General features: G+C 54.4%; 12 protein-coding genes across 12 annotated transcripts; 6 read left to right on the top strand and 6 right to left on the bottom strand.

Moving 5' to 3' along the window:
* Window positions 1–8: 8 nt before the first annotated feature.
* Window positions 9–1,032, bottom strand: KL911_004080 (uncharacterized protein; the record flags this gene model as incomplete). Its single annotated transcript, XM_043199332.1, has 2 exons — window positions 9–701; window positions 877–1,032. 2 exons carry the CDS (start codon window positions 1,030–1,032, stop codon window positions 9–11), a joined length of 849 nt encoding a protein of 282 aa, XP_043053349.1.
* Window positions 1,033–1,147: 115 nt separating this feature from the next.
* Window positions 1,148–3,106, top strand: KL911_004079 (uncharacterized protein; the record flags this gene model as incomplete). Its single annotated transcript, XM_043199330.1, has 1 exon — window positions 1,148–3,106. The coding sequence occupies one exon, from the start codon at window positions 1,148–1,150 to the stop codon at window positions 3,104–3,106; it is 1,959 nt and encodes a 652-aa protein (XP_043053348.1).
* Window positions 3,107–3,258: 152 nt separating this feature from the next.
* Window positions 3,259–4,455, bottom strand: KL911_004078 (uncharacterized protein; the record flags this gene model as incomplete). Its single annotated transcript, XM_043199329.1, has 1 exon — window positions 3,259–4,455. The coding sequence occupies one exon, from the start codon at window positions 4,453–4,455 to the stop codon at window positions 3,259–3,261; it is 1,197 nt and encodes a 398-aa protein (XP_043053347.1).
* Window positions 4,456–4,527: 72 nt separating this feature from the next.
* On the top strand, window positions 4,528–4,992 carry KL911_004077 (uncharacterized protein; the record flags this gene model as incomplete). Its single annotated transcript, XM_043199328.1, has 1 exon — window positions 4,528–4,992. The coding sequence occupies one exon, from the start codon at window positions 4,528–4,530 to the stop codon at window positions 4,990–4,992; it is 465 nt and encodes a 154-aa protein (XP_043053346.1).
* A 30-nt stretch (window positions 4,993–5,022) lies between these two features.
* On the bottom strand, window positions 5,023–7,056 carry KL911_004076 (uncharacterized protein; the record flags this gene model as incomplete). The annotated part of the gene is made up of 1 exon (XM_043199327.1): window positions 5,023–7,056. The coding sequence occupies one exon, from the start codon at window positions 7,054–7,056 to the stop codon at window positions 5,023–5,025; it is 2,034 nt and encodes a 677-aa protein (XP_043053345.1).
* Window positions 7,057–7,398: 342 nt separating this feature from the next.
* KL911_004075 (uncharacterized protein) lies at window positions 7,399–7,995 on the bottom strand (the record flags this gene model as incomplete). Its single annotated transcript, XM_043199326.1, has 1 exon — window positions 7,399–7,995. The coding sequence occupies one exon, from the start codon at window positions 7,993–7,995 to the stop codon at window positions 7,399–7,401; it is 597 nt and encodes a 198-aa protein (XP_043053344.1).
* A 391-nt stretch (window positions 7,996–8,386) lies between these two features.
* KL911_004074 (uncharacterized protein) lies at window positions 8,387–10,228 on the top strand (the record flags this gene model as incomplete). Its single annotated transcript, XM_043199325.1, has 1 exon — window positions 8,387–10,228. The coding sequence occupies one exon, from the start codon at window positions 8,387–8,389 to the stop codon at window positions 10,226–10,228; it is 1,842 nt and encodes a 613-aa protein (XP_043053343.1).
* A 58-nt stretch (window positions 10,229–10,286) lies between these two features.
* On the top strand, window positions 10,287–11,272 carry KL911_004073 (uncharacterized protein; the record flags this gene model as incomplete). The annotated part of the gene is made up of 2 exons (XM_043199324.1): window positions 10,287–10,745; window positions 10,829–11,272. The coding sequence occupies 2 exons, from the start codon at window positions 10,287–10,289 to the stop codon at window positions 11,270–11,272; spliced, it is 903 nt and encodes a 300-aa protein (XP_043053342.1).
* A 372-nt stretch (window positions 11,273–11,644) lies between these two features.
* KL911_004072 (uncharacterized protein) lies at window positions 11,645–12,191 on the top strand (the record flags this gene model as incomplete). Its single annotated transcript, XM_043199323.1, has 2 exons — window positions 11,645–12,029; window positions 12,169–12,191. 2 exons carry the CDS (start codon window positions 11,645–11,647, stop codon window positions 12,189–12,191), a joined length of 408 nt encoding a protein of 135 aa, XP_043053341.1.
* Window positions 12,192–12,592: 401 nt separating this feature from the next.
* On the bottom strand, window positions 12,593–13,396 carry KL911_004071 (uncharacterized protein; the record flags this gene model as incomplete). The annotated part of the gene is made up of 1 exon (XM_043199322.1): window positions 12,593–13,396. The coding sequence occupies one exon, from the start codon at window positions 13,394–13,396 to the stop codon at window positions 12,593–12,595; it is 804 nt and encodes a 267-aa protein (XP_043053340.1).
* Window positions 13,397–13,441: 45 nt separating this feature from the next.
* KL911_004070 (uncharacterized protein) lies at window positions 13,442–14,521 on the bottom strand (the record flags this gene model as incomplete). Its single annotated transcript, XM_043199321.1, has 1 exon — window positions 13,442–14,521. One exon carries the CDS (start codon window positions 14,519–14,521, stop codon window positions 13,442–13,444), a length of 1,080 nt encoding a protein of 359 aa, XP_043053339.1.
* Window positions 14,522–14,771: 250 nt separating this feature from the next.
* Window positions 14,772–16,896, top strand: KL911_004069 (uncharacterized protein; the record flags this gene model as incomplete). Its single annotated transcript, XM_043199319.1, has 2 exons — window positions 14,772–15,443; window positions 15,643–16,896. 2 exons carry the CDS (start codon window positions 14,772–14,774, stop codon window positions 16,894–16,896), a joined length of 1,926 nt encoding a protein of 641 aa, XP_043053338.1.
* Window positions 16,897–17,036: the final 140 nt, after the last annotated feature.

Genomic DNA, 17,036 nt, shown 5'->3' with positions numbered 1-17,036 from the left:
TAATATTATTATTCCTCGTCGTCGCTGACCTGGATAGGCTGTTTCAAAGGGTTTGCTTTCAAGTGGTAGTGCTGTTTGCGTCTTTCCTCGAACAACCTGTGTTTTTCCTCCGGCGACAGCTCCTTGTTTTCGTCGTCCGACTCAGGCTCCGACTCAGACTTATGCTCGGGCTGTTCCACAACCTCGATTCTATCTTCGCTGTAGACTTGTGCGCCGTCGTCGACGCCCTCGCCCAGGTCGAGCGCCTCCACCTCGTCCTCCTCGTTGTCCGAGCGGTAGTAGTCGTTATTTGGGTCAAACCCCCCTTCGTACGGAGTCTTGGGCTCGTCTATCTTCATGGTTGCGCTTTTCTCCAGCTCGTTGATCAGTATGTTCTTCTCGTCCCACTTGAGGTGCTCCAGGTTGCCCTCGTGCTGCAGACGCTCTTTCTGCTCCTGAATCTTGGACCGGATCAGGTCGCCCTTGGAGGACGAGTCTCGGAACAGCTTGGAATTGAGGCGCGTGTTCTCGATCACTTTCTTGCGGTCGAACTCCGCAGCGTCCGTGCTCAGCGTGCCGGGCTCGTCGGCGCAGTAATCTGCGTCGCGGGGCGCGTTTTTCAGGATTCCTCGTGGCATGGCGATATGGCAACGAATGGAAGAAGCGGCGTTTCTGGGGTAGAGATGTGCGCGGATTGCGCGTGCAGAGGTGTCCTGCAATGACTAATCGACGAGAAAATAAAACGTGCTCATTATCCGCATTGGGTAGTAGCGGCTCCCATTTTCTACCGAACCGTTTGCTCCTTGAACATTTTCGCCGAATTTTATGCAGGTCTAATGATTAAAAAATTCGGGAAGCTTCTATACCTCCTGTCAAAGTGAAAAGGGGAGGGTCGACGAGGGCCGATATCTGGCCCCAGAGACACGCTTTCGCGGCAGGATCAAACGGAACTGGCTGGGCTGCGGCAGGGCTTCCACCTGGCCACTTCTCCCAGCTCCAGGGCCCGCAATTAGCACTTGCTGTAGCTCGCTTCTTGCCGTTTGGGGTGAGCATCTGGGTGGGGCACACGACCTTGGAAAGAATATGGGCTCAAGAAGGGTTCCAGAGCTAGATTAGCTTCCGAGGCCTCTCAGAGGCCATGTGCGGACACGTAGACAGGACGAGCGTAATGGTGGCCGTTGAATGCCCCGGAAAGCCAAGTTTCGCGTTTCCCGCTTTGTTCCGAGACGATCTGCTCAAATCCGAATTTTGGGGAGGGTTTCGGGCTAGCAGCATGTGGTGGGCCGATTTCGATATGTACCAATGCAATTTAAACCTCTTGTTTTCCAATTCTTTCTCCCAAGCTCCCATTCTCCCCATGCACACCATTTGGATTAATCTGTTAGTGGCCGTCGCGGCCTGCCGCAGCGTCCTTGCTATGGACATGGAAGCACACGGCCACACCACCTCTACGCTTTCTGCCCCCCTTGACCTCAGCACTGTGGTCCCCGTTGCACACGAGGCCCACCACATGCACGGTGTGCCTATCCTCGAGACGGAACTGACTCCAGCGGAGAGATTGTTCTGGGAGGCCTACAACACCACGTCCTACTTTACTGTCGACACCCCATACAAGTCGCAATTGTACGTCCATCTCGGCCTCGTCTACGCCGCCTACGTCCTGGTGTACCCGCTTGTGCTTGTTCTGCGCAACGTCAACTCGAAGTGGTTTCTGCCATTGTTGACCGTCCAGTCCGCCATGGTGATTGCCTCGCTCTTCTGCTACTCGCTCTTCATCAGCAACGCGCCGGAGCTGTACCCGAACAACGCCTACTCGAAAATGAGCACTGGCCTGTTCCTCCTCGTCATCATCCACCTGTTCAGCTCGTTTGTCTACACAGCCAAGAAATGGCTCGAGGGCCCTTCGCCGGCCACGCACGCGCCATTACCGGGTAAAGATATCCCAATGAGCGAGCTGAACGGGTTCGCGTCGCCGTCGAGCACGCTGTACGAGTCGGACGACCGTCTGCAGCGTCTGAGCGCCGACTCGTTCGATCTCGAGGACCCGGGCTCGTCCACGCTGAACAGCCAGCACTCGGTGGCCGCCCCCACGCAGAAACGCGACTTTGTGCTCGCCAGACTGTTCCAACTTGGCCCCGTCGCCAAACTCGTGTCGGTCTTCGGACTGGCCTCGACGTTTAATTTCCACGTCCTTAATTACGGTATGCTGGCCTACTTTTTAGTCTACGCTCCAACGGGCGTCGCTGTGCTCAGCTGCATCGGCATGGGCAATCACGTGTTCAACCTGCTGGCGCACTTCATCAAAGGCGGCGTTTTCTTCACACTGGGAATCATCTCGCTGGCCAGATACTGCGGCGCCTGGACCAAGCTCGGTTGGGCCTGGAACAAGTCGTATATCCTGCCTCTTGAGAAGCGCACGTCGCTCCTGTACAGGCTCCAGCCCAAAAACAGCATGATCACCATGGAAATGGTGGAGAGCTCGCTGATCCTGTTCTACGGTTGCACGAACGTGTTTCTGGAGCATCTGGCTGCTCCAGGCGGCCCATGGACGGCCAAGGACCTGCAGCACGTGTCGATCGCTTTCCTGTTCATCGGCGCCGGCCTCTGCGGCGTGGTGGCCGAGCTGAAGCTCGCCGACTGGCGCCTGGAGAAGTTCTATTCTCAGGTCGGCTCAGACTTCCAGGTCCAGAGCTACCGGCCTGCTCACGTGACCCCAGGATTCAGTCCTAATCCGTTCCCAGCCTTCACGATTTTCTGGACCGGGCTGCTGATGTCGCAGCACCAGCAGGCCTCCCAGCTGTCCATGATCATCCACGTGCAGTGGGGATCACTTCTGACCTACGGGTCCGTGGTCCGGTTGGTGACCTTCCTGCTAATGACCTTCTTCCCAAAGAGCCAGTCGTTCCAGCCATCCAGGCCGTTCACAGAGCTGCTCACCTCCTTCTGTTTGCTCTGCGGAGGCCTTGTCTTCATGGAGAGCACGGACCCTGTCGTCATGGCGCTCGAGTACAGAGGCTGGACCCCAATGTTCACAATGAACTTGAGCGTGGGCACGGTTTCGCTGCTGATGGCTTGGGTCATGTGTGTGTTCTCTATAAGAGACCGGCTCAAAACCGGCTCGCACTAATATTGCAACGATAATGAGGCAAATGTATTCTGTATAGTTGATACATTTCTGCAAAACATAAAGAGGTTGATGGGTGTATTAATTACAGCACGTCTGCAGCCAGATCTTATGCGCTTGCTACGTTTTTTTCCAAATACTCAATTTGAAGTTGCCTATCTTCTAGCCCCCCCACGTCTAGCAAGCTCTGGCGCCTTGAACGGCACCCTGAGTGTGGCGATTTTGTAGTTGCTGGCTGCCGTCTTCGGCACGCCAAACGCCTCGCATTGCGCAGCCGTCGCGTTCTTAATGACGCAGCCGAGCGAGCGGAACAGCGACGTCAGCCTCGACGGCTTGAGCGACAGCTCCTGTGCCAGAGGCGACACTTCCACCTGGTATTCATCCAGCTTGAGGATCAGCGCCAGCAAATAGCACAGGATCTTGTCCTCGCACTTGGGGTCGATCAGATAGCTCCTATTATTTTTTTTCAAGATGCTGAAATTTTTCAGCACGTAGTCCACAAGCACCACGGGCGGCTGGTTGAGCGACTCAATCAGCTGGTCTTTGGCATGGACGCGACGATTGGCGTACAGTCCCATCAGAAGCGAGACATAATACAGCATCTGCAGCTTGAGTTTGCGGTCGGGAGTGTCTTTGGTGATGGAGGAGAGCTTTCTTAGCAGGTAGCGCGAGTTGGAGTACGGCAGCAGGTCCAGCTTGTCCTTGGCCTGGATGCTGTCGTTCTGCAAACTGTCGACTCTGATGCTGGCCAGCTCTCTCTTGGAGATGATGTTTTCGAGCGGATAGATGTCGTCGACGGAGGTTGCCTCGACGTCGAATTGCGGAGTGACTCTGTGCTCGTTGAGGTCGTCCAGCATCTCGCTTTTCGACGGAAGCATCGACGTGTTGACCTTGATGGAGTCGACGATGTCGGACTGCTCGGTCTCCAGCTTCGACGCGTCGATCTTGTTCTTCTCGAGGTCCAGAATGGCCTTCTTGGCCTTCTTCGTACCAAAGGCCTCGCCCAAAGCGTTTCTCTGCACGTTTCGCTGGACGTCCAGCTGTCTGATGTTGGGAATCGACGGCTTTCGCTTTGAGGAGACGCGCGTCGCCACCAATGGCGCTCTCAGAAGCTCGACCGTTTTTCTCTGCGGATCAAACACCCCCACATAGTATGTCTGGTCGTCCCCAATGCTTTCTCCCTTGTACTCCAGGCTTTCAGACTCCCCGTGGACCAGGTAGGTGTCCTTGTGTTTGTACAGGTCGAAAGACATGTTATCTGGCAGCTCAACGCCGTTCACACAGGAGCTGACCACGACGGAGTCGGCCGCGTCGCCGACCGTCTTGACGTCCAGCTCGACAAAAGAGTCCATGCTTATTTTAAAAAAAAAAATACGCAATAAAATCAAATAAATTAAATTTTTTCAGAGCACAGCCTGGACCTCATGGAGTCTCACTACACGGTTCTGGGGGTGCAGCCGGCAGCGTCTGTGGCACAGATCAAGGAGGCGTACCGCCGTAGACTGCTCTCCTCGCACCCGGACAAAACGGGAACGCAGACCCGCGGCAGCGAAGTCGCCAGAATCACAGACGCTTATCGGGTGCTGGTCGATCCCGTGAAACGACAGGAGTACGACGTCGCGCGGCAGGAAGAGCTCTCCAAGCTGGGCGTGGCGACCGGCGACGGCCTCGAAACATACTCGCTGGACGACTTTGAAATGACAGACTACGAGGACGAGCCGCGCTGGACCAAGAGCTGTCCGAGGTGCACATATCCGGGCGGCTTCGAGCTCAGCGAGGCCGATCTCGACAAGGGGACGGTTCTGGAAGACGGCCAGTACGAACTCATAATACAGTGCAGTAGCTGCAGTCTGTGGCTAGTGGTGAAGTACGCAGAAGAAGCAGACTGATAATACATAATATACATCGTGAGATAATCGTCATTTTTGCTCGGCGCGGACTATGGCCAGCATAGCCTTGCCGATACAGTCTAGATCGGTCAGCAGGGCCACGTGGCCCAGCGTGGAGTTGAACTTGCCGACCAGCGGGTAGCCTCTGTTTTCCGGGAAGACCCATTTCTGGTTGGTGACGCCATCTCCAGGACCGTAGAAGAAGTGGTAGTAGTTGCCCATTTTGATATCGTCGATGCCGTCGACAAGCGAGTAGCGCACAGATGGCACAGCGTTGCCGTAGACAACGGCCATTGGCGGATACTCGCGCGACTCGTCGTACTCGAGACTATCGAGGAACTCCGAGGTGCGCTTGAGCGTGCGAGAGAGGTAATCGTAGGCTTCGTCGAAAGAGATCGCAAACCGCGACTGCTGCTTGACGTGCGGCGGAACGGGCTTGCCTGCCTCCTGCGCTAGCCGGATGGAGCTGACTATCGGGCTCAGGTTGTACTCGATCCAGTTTTTCGGGTCGAAGAAATCGATATTGTACAGCTCGCCGGTGTTTTTGTCCTTGAACAGCTCGCCGTTGCGCGGAATAAACACAAACGACGAGCGCATCATGAAGTTCACCTCCGACGTCAGCAGGTCTTTGCAGAGCAGAATGTGGTCTGCGAACCGTAGCGGCCCCAATATATTCGAGCACGGCGCGGGCGTGCCGACATAGACTATTCCGCGGACCAGCGACGGGCCTTTCTGCATGGCCGCGTGTGCCACAAGGCCGCCCATCGAGTGCGCAATAATGAGCGCCGGCTTGCCGGTCCGTTTCTTGATGTCTTTGAGCAGAGCGTGCAGCTTTTCGGCCGAGATGTCGAGCGAAAGCCGCCAGTCGTAGCCGAAGTTGTGCACGCGGACTTTTGGGTTTGCGTCCAGCGTGGTCATGAGCTTTTTGCAGATATCGACCGGCCCGATGTGCGACAGAACGCCGTCCGCGTAAATTTTTTCCTCCGTGTGCAGCTCGTCCTCGTCTTTGGGGCCCAACAGCAGGTCTATTTTCTTGATGTTCAAGCCCGCCTTGAGCACTGGAATCCAGGCACGTCGCTTGGTCAGGGCGTCCCGCAGTATGCTGCCCCGGTAGCCGCCCAGAATGACGACGTCTCCTTCGAATTCGTGGAAAATGCGCAGATAGTCAGGCATTTCGTGGTTCGGGGGCAGCTTGACCGTGGGCTTGAGAGATTTGAACAGCGCATCGATCTTGTTGTCTTGGAGCTTAGTGACGTCTTCAAACAAAATGGCCTCCTCAACCGTCGAAATTGACTCCTGTCGCGCCAGCTTCTGGCGGATCTCGATGCGTTGCAGCTCCTTGTCATCCGGCTCGAAGATAGTTCGCGTGGGGCTCAGAACCGACCGGATGGAGGACAGACGGCTCGGCTTGTGGGGGCCGTTGGAGCCAAAGGGTAGCGAAAACGAAAACACCTTGCGTGTCGGGCTTGCGTCCTCCACGGCCGTCTCCTGGCTGTCCTCGTCGGGCTCGATTTGCCGCGCAGGCTGACCGCCGATGATGGACGACTCGACGTCGCTGTGAGCGCGCGAAAACCGGTTTTTAGGTGGGACGCTCGGCTCCTCGGCTACCAGGGGCTTTGGCTCGTGGCCAAGGTCGAACTCGTCGTCGTCGTAGTCGCCCGCGATCTCGGAATTGGTGCTCGTGGAGTCCTCGTCCTCGGTCTTGGAAGTGGGGGCGCTCGGGGACGTGGGGGACAAAATCGCTTCCACAGATCGTTTCCACTTGTCTGTGAACGATTCCGAGATCGCCTCCACGGACCGCGTCGTGGCGCCAATCGCCTTGCCCGCAGACGCCGAGAGCGGGTTTTCGTCTACGGCCTTGGTGAAGCTCTTTCTGAAGATCCGGATCGGCGACGAGGTGCGTCGCGCAACATGGGTCATGGCAAAGGCTTTAGGCCGAGGGCTGGCAGAGTTTTCGCGACTGGGCTGCGCAACGCCGTCCGTCTGCTCGCCTGGCGAGTCGGAATGCGTGGGGGCCGGCGGCGAGCTGTTGGAACGCGATTTGTGGCCACCGAAAAGTCTCATTGCTGTACAATGGCAAAAGGAAGACAGACACAAGGATAAATTACCAGCCGAAATTTTTTTTATCTCCAACTATTTCCAACGCATGCCCAGCGTCAGCAGACGGTGGGTATTTGTTGGAAAATCCGCACAAACTTGAGTTTCCTTGGAGCTCCACGTGCCGAGGGAATGTGTCTCTGTGCAAAGATCGACCAGAACGAAGAGAAATCCCGCAGACAGCACGCTAGCGCAAGTACACTGTTTGTAGGGTTTCCCGGGGCGATTCTCGCCCCGGCCGTTCTGACACTGTAAACACTAAAACGCAATACCATTATACTACACTTAAACAACATATAGATCACCCTCTCAGGAGTTTGTCGGCGTGTTGTTGCCAAACAGCCCCAGGGGCGGGTTGGCAATCGTCGCATCGCCCGTGCTGATGATCTTGCTCTGCAGCGACAGAATGTACTCCTTGAGCCGGATGTTCTCCTGGCGCAGGCTCTCGAGCTCCTGCTGGCAGTCTCTGTGCTGCTCAAGCTTCTTCTCGAGCTCCTCGATGTGGTCTTTTCTCCGCTGTCTGAACGCCTTCTGCGCGGCCCTGTTCTGCGCAGCCCGCTTCGACTGGTTCAGCGGCTTGCCGTGGTACGAGGGCCGGCCGTTCTCGTCCTGGCCCGGCGAGGCGGACTCAGGAGAGCCGCTGTGCACGGGTGGCGACGCAGACGTCGGAGGAGGCGGCAGCCCGCTGTTGGCGCCAGACTTGCCGCCGTTGGGCTGGTACTGCGCATGGTACTGGGCCTGCGCCTGTTTTTGGGCGGCCTCCGTTGCCGGGCCTCTATTGTTGACCGCAATTGCGGCGGCCGCGGCCGCCACCTCGTCCTCAAATTGCCCGTCGGAGGGCTGCGTCTTGATGATCTTCTGGAACGAAGGGTCGATACTGCCCAGGTTGTTGGCGTTGTCGGTCATTGCTGGAGGTTAGTGTGCTGGGGCCCACATATTACGTGATGCTTGCATAATCTCCGCCAGGCTTGTCCGTGCGCTGCAAACTTTGCCAGCCAACACAAACAGGCCGGGCGTCGAACGGTCTCTGGTGCGCAAAATACTTACGTCTTGGCGGAGTGTGCACACGCTAGCGGTTGTCTGCAGCTGGATGAGTGTCTGGATCGCTCCGTCTTTCGTCTTACCTAAACAAAAAAATAAGAGCAAGAGCTTGGACTCGTGTTGCTGATGTAATTTATGAATGTTTTTTATTTTTTTCTAGTCCGACCCCCTTCCGCACCATCGCCGGTGCACGGGTGCGCATAGTCCTCCTGGGTATGACTCTGGAGAAAATAATTGAACAGTATTTAATTTTGTGATGGACTACGATCCGGCTCTCCAGCAGCTGAATGTGGAAGCTGACGACCCCAGTCCCTTGAGGTCGCGACACAAGTCCGAATCCGTTAGCAGCTCGTTCAAACACCTCCCCTCCGCGCAATCAATGGCGTCGCCCAGCACGAACTACTCGGCTCGTCCGTCCTCCTCAGAAAGCGGCTCCTCGATCGATCTTGTGGGCAGCGCAAAACCCAATGGGCTCGAAAAATCGTTTCAGGGACTCACTCTGACTAGACACTCCGCTACCGCATCCAGCATCTGGTCCACAAACACGAGTCCTGCCGGCTCGAATGTGTGGAATCGATCCGTCTCGCAGCGACACTCGCCCAGGCCTGTCCCGCACGAGGCCCGCACGCTGTCCGAGGGCGCGAAAAAAGACCACCGCGGCGACGACTACGCCACGTCGCCGCTGCAATATGGCCATTCTATTCCGGAAGATTCTAATAATAACCTGTGGAACGACCTCAGCAACGAAATATCCACTGCCGTCAACTCGCCCGAACTGCTGGGCATCAATCTGCCCGAGTCACGCCACGTATCGCTCAACGGCTCGTCCCAACAGTGGGATCCGCTCTCGCAGTCCACAGGGTCACTGGTTACTCCAGGTTTCTGGGGTAGCACAGGCTCTCTCGACGACACGCCTTTGTCGCACCGAATGTCACGGTTTTTCCCCAGCCCTGTGATGGAGTCCCGCAAAGACACGAATGGAGCCGTTCTCGGCGAACGGAGATCGCACTCCACTGGGCTCCCTGCGTCGCCTCTCACACTGAGCCTATTTGCTCCGGAGAACCCCAAACCGTCCGGCGGGTCCCTGTACGGGCCGGTGTCGAGCATGGCCACCCCGCTCGGGGGCACGACACCGCTGATTCCGAGCAGAAACTCTAGCTACGTCGACCCGCTGTTCGACGGCTTTTCCTTGGGAACGCTCCCAACCTCGTCAGATGATACCAAAAAGCCAAAAATATGCCACGGAGACGAGCCAGGCACGGAGCTGGCCGTCCGGAGAATTGACGAGGACGCTCTGGTCCCGTCGATCGGCGACGAGGTGTCGCTGCCTCCGCGGTTTCCCAAGCAAACGTTCCACAAGCAGGACACACATTCGAAAATCATCAAATACATTAAGACAATCATCATCAGGCAACCCACACAGTACATGGTCTACGTTGCCTCGCTTCCCTACGACACGCCGCATTCGCAATGCCTTGCACTAATCCACCAGGCCTTCAAGGACTACGGCGAAATCACGCATCTGGTCAGAGACACAAATGCCAAGTCGTCCAAGATCCAGCCCGAAAACGACCTATTTGTGCGGTTCAAAATCGTGGCCAAGCTCTTCAACGAGCAGAAGCTACCGTACAAATCGCACAGGTTCTCAAACGAGTCCACAGGCAGGGACTCGAAAATGCTGCTATTTTTCGACTGCCCGAGCTCGTCGCCACAGGGAGATCTTGGCTCCTCGGGCAGCAGCACAGCGAAGAGACAGGAGATCTCCACATACCCAGAAGGCTTCTCGTCGACTTTCCACCGTCGGGGAGTCAACAACTTCATGTTTGTGCGTGAACTACAAAGCAAAATGATCACCAGCAAGGGCCGCGGCACGCGGAGCTTCCAGGAGATGGCTGAGTTCCGCGTTTCGCTGCCTATCGAGGAGCTCGATCTCAAGATGGGCGAGCCGGACGCAGGCCGCTACGACGACGACTACAAGAGACCCAAACGGTCGTACGTGGTCAACATTGATCTGCGCGTGCTCGAAAATAAGCCTGCGCCGAAGGAGGGCAGGAAATATTCGCGGTCGGGCCGGTCGCGGGAGAAAAGTGCCACCTAAGATAATAGAATGAGCTTTAATCTAGAGGCTGAAAAAATACTTTATTTATTCTCCTTTTATGGACCTAGCCCGTATATTCCAGGGAAATTTCTCCGTGTTCCAGCTGGAGCCGGGAACCATCAACCTGAGCGACGGCACTCTCGTCGATAATACGTATCCGTCGCTGTACTTCACCAACGCCTCCGACTGGACCGCTCTGAACGAGTATCTGTCATCGTACCAGGCGACCATCATATCCACCGTTCTGCCACTGACAAGAGACGATTTTCACGACTCGGTGATTGCTATCAGTTTCGTGCTCTGCACCGTGACCGTGGGGTTCTGGCTTCTCTTTCTGATCCAGTCGATAGCCACAGAAAAACGACCTCTGCATCTGCAACTGATCACTACGCTCCTTGCCGTCTTTTCGACGGTCGTCTTTGTGCGCTTTACAACCTTGATGAAGGAAGAGTTCGACGGCTGTTTCCAGGACCGAAGACTGGTCATCGACAGGCTCTTCAACAAGCTCTACTACACGGTGCCAGTGTGCATTCTGCGAGCGCTCACATACGTATCGTGGTACTCGCTGTGCGACCGGCTGGTGTCGGAGTTCAGAACCAGAACCGCCAAGAGCGGCAACAAGATGTACAGGTGTCTGGTGGCCGCCAACGTTGTGAACGCGCTGTTCATGGTGCTGGTGGTGGTATTCATCTCGCTGCACTATTTTTTAACGACAAAAAGCAACTACTACGTGCGCTACTGGGTGAATGTGACGGTGCTCGTGTTCACGTCGCTCGTGTGTGTGTACATTTGGGTGCTGGTGATGTTGTTCTGGCTGCTCCGCGTGGACAGACGGTTCAAGTTCCAAAATCTGGGGCTTCTGGTGACCACCTTTTTCTGCTACTTCTTCAATACAGGGATGCAGGTGATGGGGTCGGCGCTGGTGGCACGCGACCCAAAGTGGATGGTCCAGGTGAACCTATTTTTCGAGATTTTGTCCATCCATCTGCTCGTGGATTTCGTAAGCGGGCTGGAGAAGTACAACCACAAGACGGAGTCGCATAATATTGTGGGGAGAGAGACGATTGCTGCAGAGCGAGAGACTAGCGACATGGAGACGCGAATGCACGTCTCTGGCATCGGGCTGGAACTGGACGGCGATAGCGAGACATTTTCCAATTCGAGCGATAGTGGAGCCGAGCAATCCAGATAGTGGGTGATAAGCCGGAAAAGAGAAAAAAAGCCGTCGCGATCCACGGCTCTGTTAAAATTAGCGCGCACCGCCACAGCACAAAAATTCCAGAGATAGCGCAGTGGCCTCAATTGTTATCTTATCTAGGAGAGTGCGGATGAGAAATTCCGAATTTAGTATGTTTGACGGGCAACGAAAATTGTTCGTTTGTTTCCTTTGTGTTTCGTCTCCGCAACCTACCGGCCATGATGGAGTCTGGTTGTCGCCACTATTCGCGCTACGACCCCTTTGACACCAGCATCAAAGACCTGGAGCAGATCTTCAACTTCAGAATACAGCTCTTCGACACCCGCAAATCGCTTGGGAACGAGCTCGACTCCGACCTCAATGTGTGGCTTAAAAAGGCCCATTCCGCGGGCAAAAGCAAGCATCTCTCTCCGCCAGCTACCGAGTCCTCCAAACGACGGAGGCTCGACACAACAACGACGACGTGCACGTTTCTGGACGACTTCGAGCTTTTCCGGTACAGGGATGAAATACAGGAATTACGGGAGGAAGTCATTTCCGTACATTATCAACAGTACATCGGGCTCCCGACCAAGCCTGTCTCGCACAAGAAACATCACGAAGGTATGACAAAAGTATAGATAATGATTTATCTTTATGTACTCTACTATATTCTCGATTCATCAGAGTCATTAAATCAGTATATTTTTTGCGTTCACCGAGCCGAGGCCCTCTTACAGTGTGAATATCTTCCTCATCATAGAATCGAGAATGGAGCGTGGCTAGAAATCGGTTCGGTAAACCGGTCTCCAGCCACGCTGTCCGTCAGATATCTGCGACCTTTCAGCAGTTCCCTCACAGCCGGCGCCCCAAAATTGTACACGAGGAGCGCTTTTACATAAATGTGGCTGCCAGGTACTGGTATGTCCGCCCGGTCGGTTAATCATCACAGGACGGCGAAAATCGTTATGAGTAAACGACTGACCACTCGTAGCTCATACAAGGCTGAAACTTAACGAGATGCGATTGTCAACAGTGGCGTTCGGCCTTCAGGCGGAACAATTGGTCAATGCAAATAATCACCGCTGTCGAATGGACCTCCGTTTTCTCATAAAAATTTTCACGAAAAAACATCGCAGGGCTATATTTTTTTTAAGTGCTCCGGTGGTGCGAGGTGTGGCAAGCACTCATTCGGCTCCTGCCTCGCGCTCTGCCCCCTCGTTTGCTTCTCTGCCGTCCAGTCCGTTTACTCGGTCAAAGATCTGCTGCAGGTTGAATTTGCACAGTCTGTCGTAGTCCTTGAAGTTCACCACGCTCATGCCGATGTTATTTTTGAAGCAGAAAATGTTGATCAATCTGTCTGGTGTGCGGTAGTTGAGGCGATGGCCGGGCAGAAGCTCGGCCACAACCGAGGTGAACGTGTCTCTGTCAATGATGCTGAAATTTCGCTTGATCAGGTTCAAAGAGTACGACTCGTCGTTGTCAAAATGGCCCTGAAACGCTTTTTCGGCCAGCTTGCGAAACTCCGTCTCTGTTGCGTTGCACGAGACATCGATCGGCGTCAATTTCTGCAAAAACCGCGTGTTCTTCGCCTTCGAGTCAAACAGCTCGCTGCAAACTTGCGTCACGAATTTAGAGGGCACAATTGGCCTTCTGGTCTTGATGAAGATCAACGAGTCACAGTTGATGCTCATCTCCTTGACGATCTCCTTGTTTTTCGCGTCCTGGTTCTGCTTGTTCATCTCATCAATTTCGCGCTTGATTGCGTCTTCCACAGACTCTTCCTCCTTCTCATTCTCCTCGTCAGTCTCCTGCTCCACCGGGAAATACTCCTTCCATCTATCGTTGAGCAGCTGCTTCAGCTCTTTGGCCGCAGCTCCCTCTTTGTGCCTGTTGCACGAGGCGTAGATGCCAACTTGGCCTGGCTCGATCAGCACGCCGCTTTTGAACCGCTTCGCCTGGCCTCCTCCTCCGTGTATCCTCTTCCCCATACACTGAAAAATATTATTTTTATCGACAAATATATTAATTTTTATCTAGCCCAGCTTTTTTTCCTGCTGCTCAAGCTGCCTCTCGTGCTCGCTTTTCCACCCCTTGCGCCGCTGTCTTTCCTCGTACGCCGCTCTGTTTTTCAGAACACGGCTCGCAATGTCCTCGGTCGAGATGTTGTCGTACTCGTGGCTGCCCAGGTTCTCGTAGAGGCCGAGCTCTCGCATCTCTGTGTAGGGGTCCTCATCCTCGAAGGTGGGCCCGTGGAACACCTTCAGCACAGGCACAGGGAACTCGAGGACGTAATTCTTGGTCGGCTTGTAGGGAGCGCCAAGAACAATCCCGTCTATGTATTTGCTCTGGAGCACGCACAGCGATCTTTCGAATAAGTTCATGATAGGATAATTGATGCCCTTGTGCTCATTGACGTCCTCGTCGTTGTTGACTCCAACAAGCACAGCCGCGCCGTCAGCCGATGCGCGCTCTTTGAGCTTCTTCAAAGCCACAATATGTCCCGGGTTGAAGAGATCGAAACCGCCGTCGATGTAGTATATCCTGGACGACGCAAATCTGTCTGCGCTGGGCTTCACGAGCTCGTGGACCTCGCCGGTGTCCGTAGCATACGCGAAAACAGCTACCCCAGGGTTCTTGCCGTCCTCGCACGTGGCATAGGCTTTATAACGCCTGACCGCGTCGGGCTGAAGAAGAGGATGCGATGGCTGTCCAGCAGCGTAGTCTTGCCAGTCCTTGGCGAGAATGGGCGGCAGATGGTGGTTTTTTGAGTACAGCAGCATCCGGCCAACCAGGTCTGTGGTGGAGATGTTGGGTGTGCGTTTCACCACAATGAACCTGCCCAGCTCCTTGACAACTTTATAGCAGTCCTCTCCATTGGCATCCGTCGTGATATCGTCGCCGTGGACCACGTATTTGCACCCGTACATGTCCATGACGGCAGGATCGGTCACGTACGGAGCGCCGGGAACGGACTTCGTCACCCACCGACACCCGTCGACGGCGGCCAGACGCTCATCTAGCGTCATCACCACGGGTCCTTTATTTTCCAAAATATCCTCGTCCGAATGGACCCCAACGTAAAGTTCGGTCCCGTGCTGCCGAGCTTGCAGCATTGCGCCTGCGTGGCCTGGAGTTAGTCAAAATAGCCGTCTACGTACCATGGTGGGCAAAATCAAAGCAGCCGTCTATCCAGATCCGCGTCTCGACGAGAGGTTTCGACATTTGTTAAATAAACTAAAGCCAGGCTGTGTTTTTTTTTTTTAAGTAGCAAAATCAAACCAGGCACCTGTGCAGTTACAGCGGGACCGCATTACACCGTCGTGCTTTGGGGACTGTACTCTTTTGGGAATCAACATCATTTTAATGTCAGCCATCCAGAACACTCTGCAGTCGATCCAGGACCAGCTGGAGTCCATACCGTTCTACGACGATCTGGTAGACAAGTGGAACGAGCTGGCCGGGGACAAGATCAAGACAAAAGACCCGTTTGTCGAGGAACTGCCCGACGGCTCGACGCGCAAACTGAAACTCCCTGACAACGCTACAAAGGAGCAGAAAAAGGCGTGGAAACGAATACAAAGAAGAGCATGGATAGACGATAAGTGTTTCCTCGGATGCTATCCAATCGACTGCGGGATAGGCTTGGGGCCGATTCTGGTGATGCTTCCGGGGATCGGGCCGCTTCTGATGTACGCGATTCACGCGCGTCTGATCCACATGGCCAGCCAGGCGTTTGACATTGATCCCGCAACCTACTCAAAAATGCAGGCCAATATCTTGTTTGATCTGCTCATCTCGTTGCCGCCCCTGGTTGGCTCTTTCTTTGCGTGGATGAACGGCTGCTCTACGCGAAACGCGGCCATGGTACACACTCGAGTTCGAAAGCTGCTTGCTGCTCAGAAGCAACAGCAACAGCAGCAGCAGCCCCAAAATCGTCCAGACCGCTTGCAGCGGCCCGCGCCCGCCGCTTCTCCAGCCTCTAACCCGCCGCCACTGCCCCGTAAATCGGCTACAACACGAGATCACCCAGCGGCGGTGGTAACACGAAGATAAACCTGCTACCAAGCCTGGATTTTTCCAGAAAAAAGTTCGCGTAAACACGACTCGATGCGAGAAAATTCAAATTTTTTAAATTTTGTCTAGGATTCTCCGATTATTAGATTTTTCCTATTAAAGGGCAAATTTTCCACTGACATCGCTAGGAGTGCCGTATACAGCACTAACAGTCTAGTAGAGAGCCGCAATCTACAGGTTTGCCACAGATCAAGAGGAATCAGACATGGTGAAAGATACTAAGCTGTACGATATTTTGGGTGTGTCCCCCGACGCCACCGACGCCCAGCTGAAAAAAGCTTATCGGTTGGGTGCCTTGAAGCACCACCCAGACAAAAACCCTTCCCCGGAGGCAGCCGAGAAGTTCAAGGAGATTTCTGCGGCGTATGAGATTCTCAGTGATCCGGAAAAAAGAGATTTGTACGACCAGTATGGTGAAGAAGGTCTCAGCGGAGGAGGAGCGGGAGGCATGAACGGAGCAGACATTTTCTCGCAGTTCTTTGGCGGGTTTGGTGGCTTTGGCCAGCGTGGTCCGACCGGCCCTCAGAGAGGAAAAGACATCAGACACACTATTTCTTGCACTTTGGAAGAGCTCTACAAGGGTAAGACTACAAAGCTGGCTTTGAACAAAACCGTGCTATGTTCCACCTGTAAGGGTAAGGGCGGTAAGGACGTGAAAAAGTGCTCCTCGTGTGACGGTACCGGTATGAAGTTCGTCACCAGACAGATGGGTCCTATGATCCAGAGATTCCAGACCACCTGTGACGTTTGTCAGGGAGAGGGAGACATCATTTCGCCTAAGGACAGATGTCAGACCTGTAAAGGTAAGAAGGTCAGCAACGAGAGAAAGATCTTGGAGGTTCACATCGACCCAGGTATGCAAGCTGGCCAAAGAGTCGTTTTTTCTGGCGAGGGAGACCAACTTCCGGACATCATTCCGGGTGACGTCATTTTCGTGATCGACGAAAAGAAACATGATACCTTCAGAAGACAGGGCCACGACCTGTTCTACGACGCCAAGATCGATCTGCTGACCGCTCTGGCAGGAGGTGCCTTTGCCATCAAGCATTTGAGCGGAGAGTACCTAAAGGTTGACATTATCCCTGGCGAGGTGATTTCCCCAGGCTCCGTGAAGGTCATCGAGGAGAAGGGTATGCCTATTCCAAGACACGGAGGCTACGGAAACCTGTTTGTGAACTTTGAGGTCATCTTCCCACCTAAGGGCTTTGCTACTGAGGAGCAGCTTGAAGCACTGGCCAAGATTCTGCCCCCAAGACCAGCGCTCAACATTCCAAAGAATGCCGTTGTCGACGACTCTTGCGTCCTGACTGACGTGGATCCTATCAAGCACGGTCAGCGTAGAAACAGAAGCTACGACGAAGATAACGACGAGGAAGAGGAAGGCCAGCCTGGAGTCCAATGTGCACAGCAGTGAGTAATATTATTAGATCGCTTTTTGAAGTAATACCTAATTCTAAAAAAACCGTCGATCGACGCGCCGGTGATGTAATCGCTATTTAAAGATATGCGAAATATCAACAAAGGCTAATTATTTGGTCTTTTCCGAATTTGGGA

Source organism: Ogataea haglerorum (genome assembly GCF_019207285.1).
Source record: "Ogataea haglerorum isolate 81-453-3 chromosome Unknown 81-453-3_NODE_11_length_416158_cov_97.210077, whole genome shotgun sequence".
In the NCBI taxonomy this organism is placed as follows: Eukaryota; Fungi; Ascomycota; class Pichiomycetes; order Pichiales; family Pichiaceae; genus Ogataea; species Ogataea haglerorum.
Note: the sequence above shows the minus strand (reverse complement) of the source record. Positions and strands in the feature narration are given on the sequence as shown.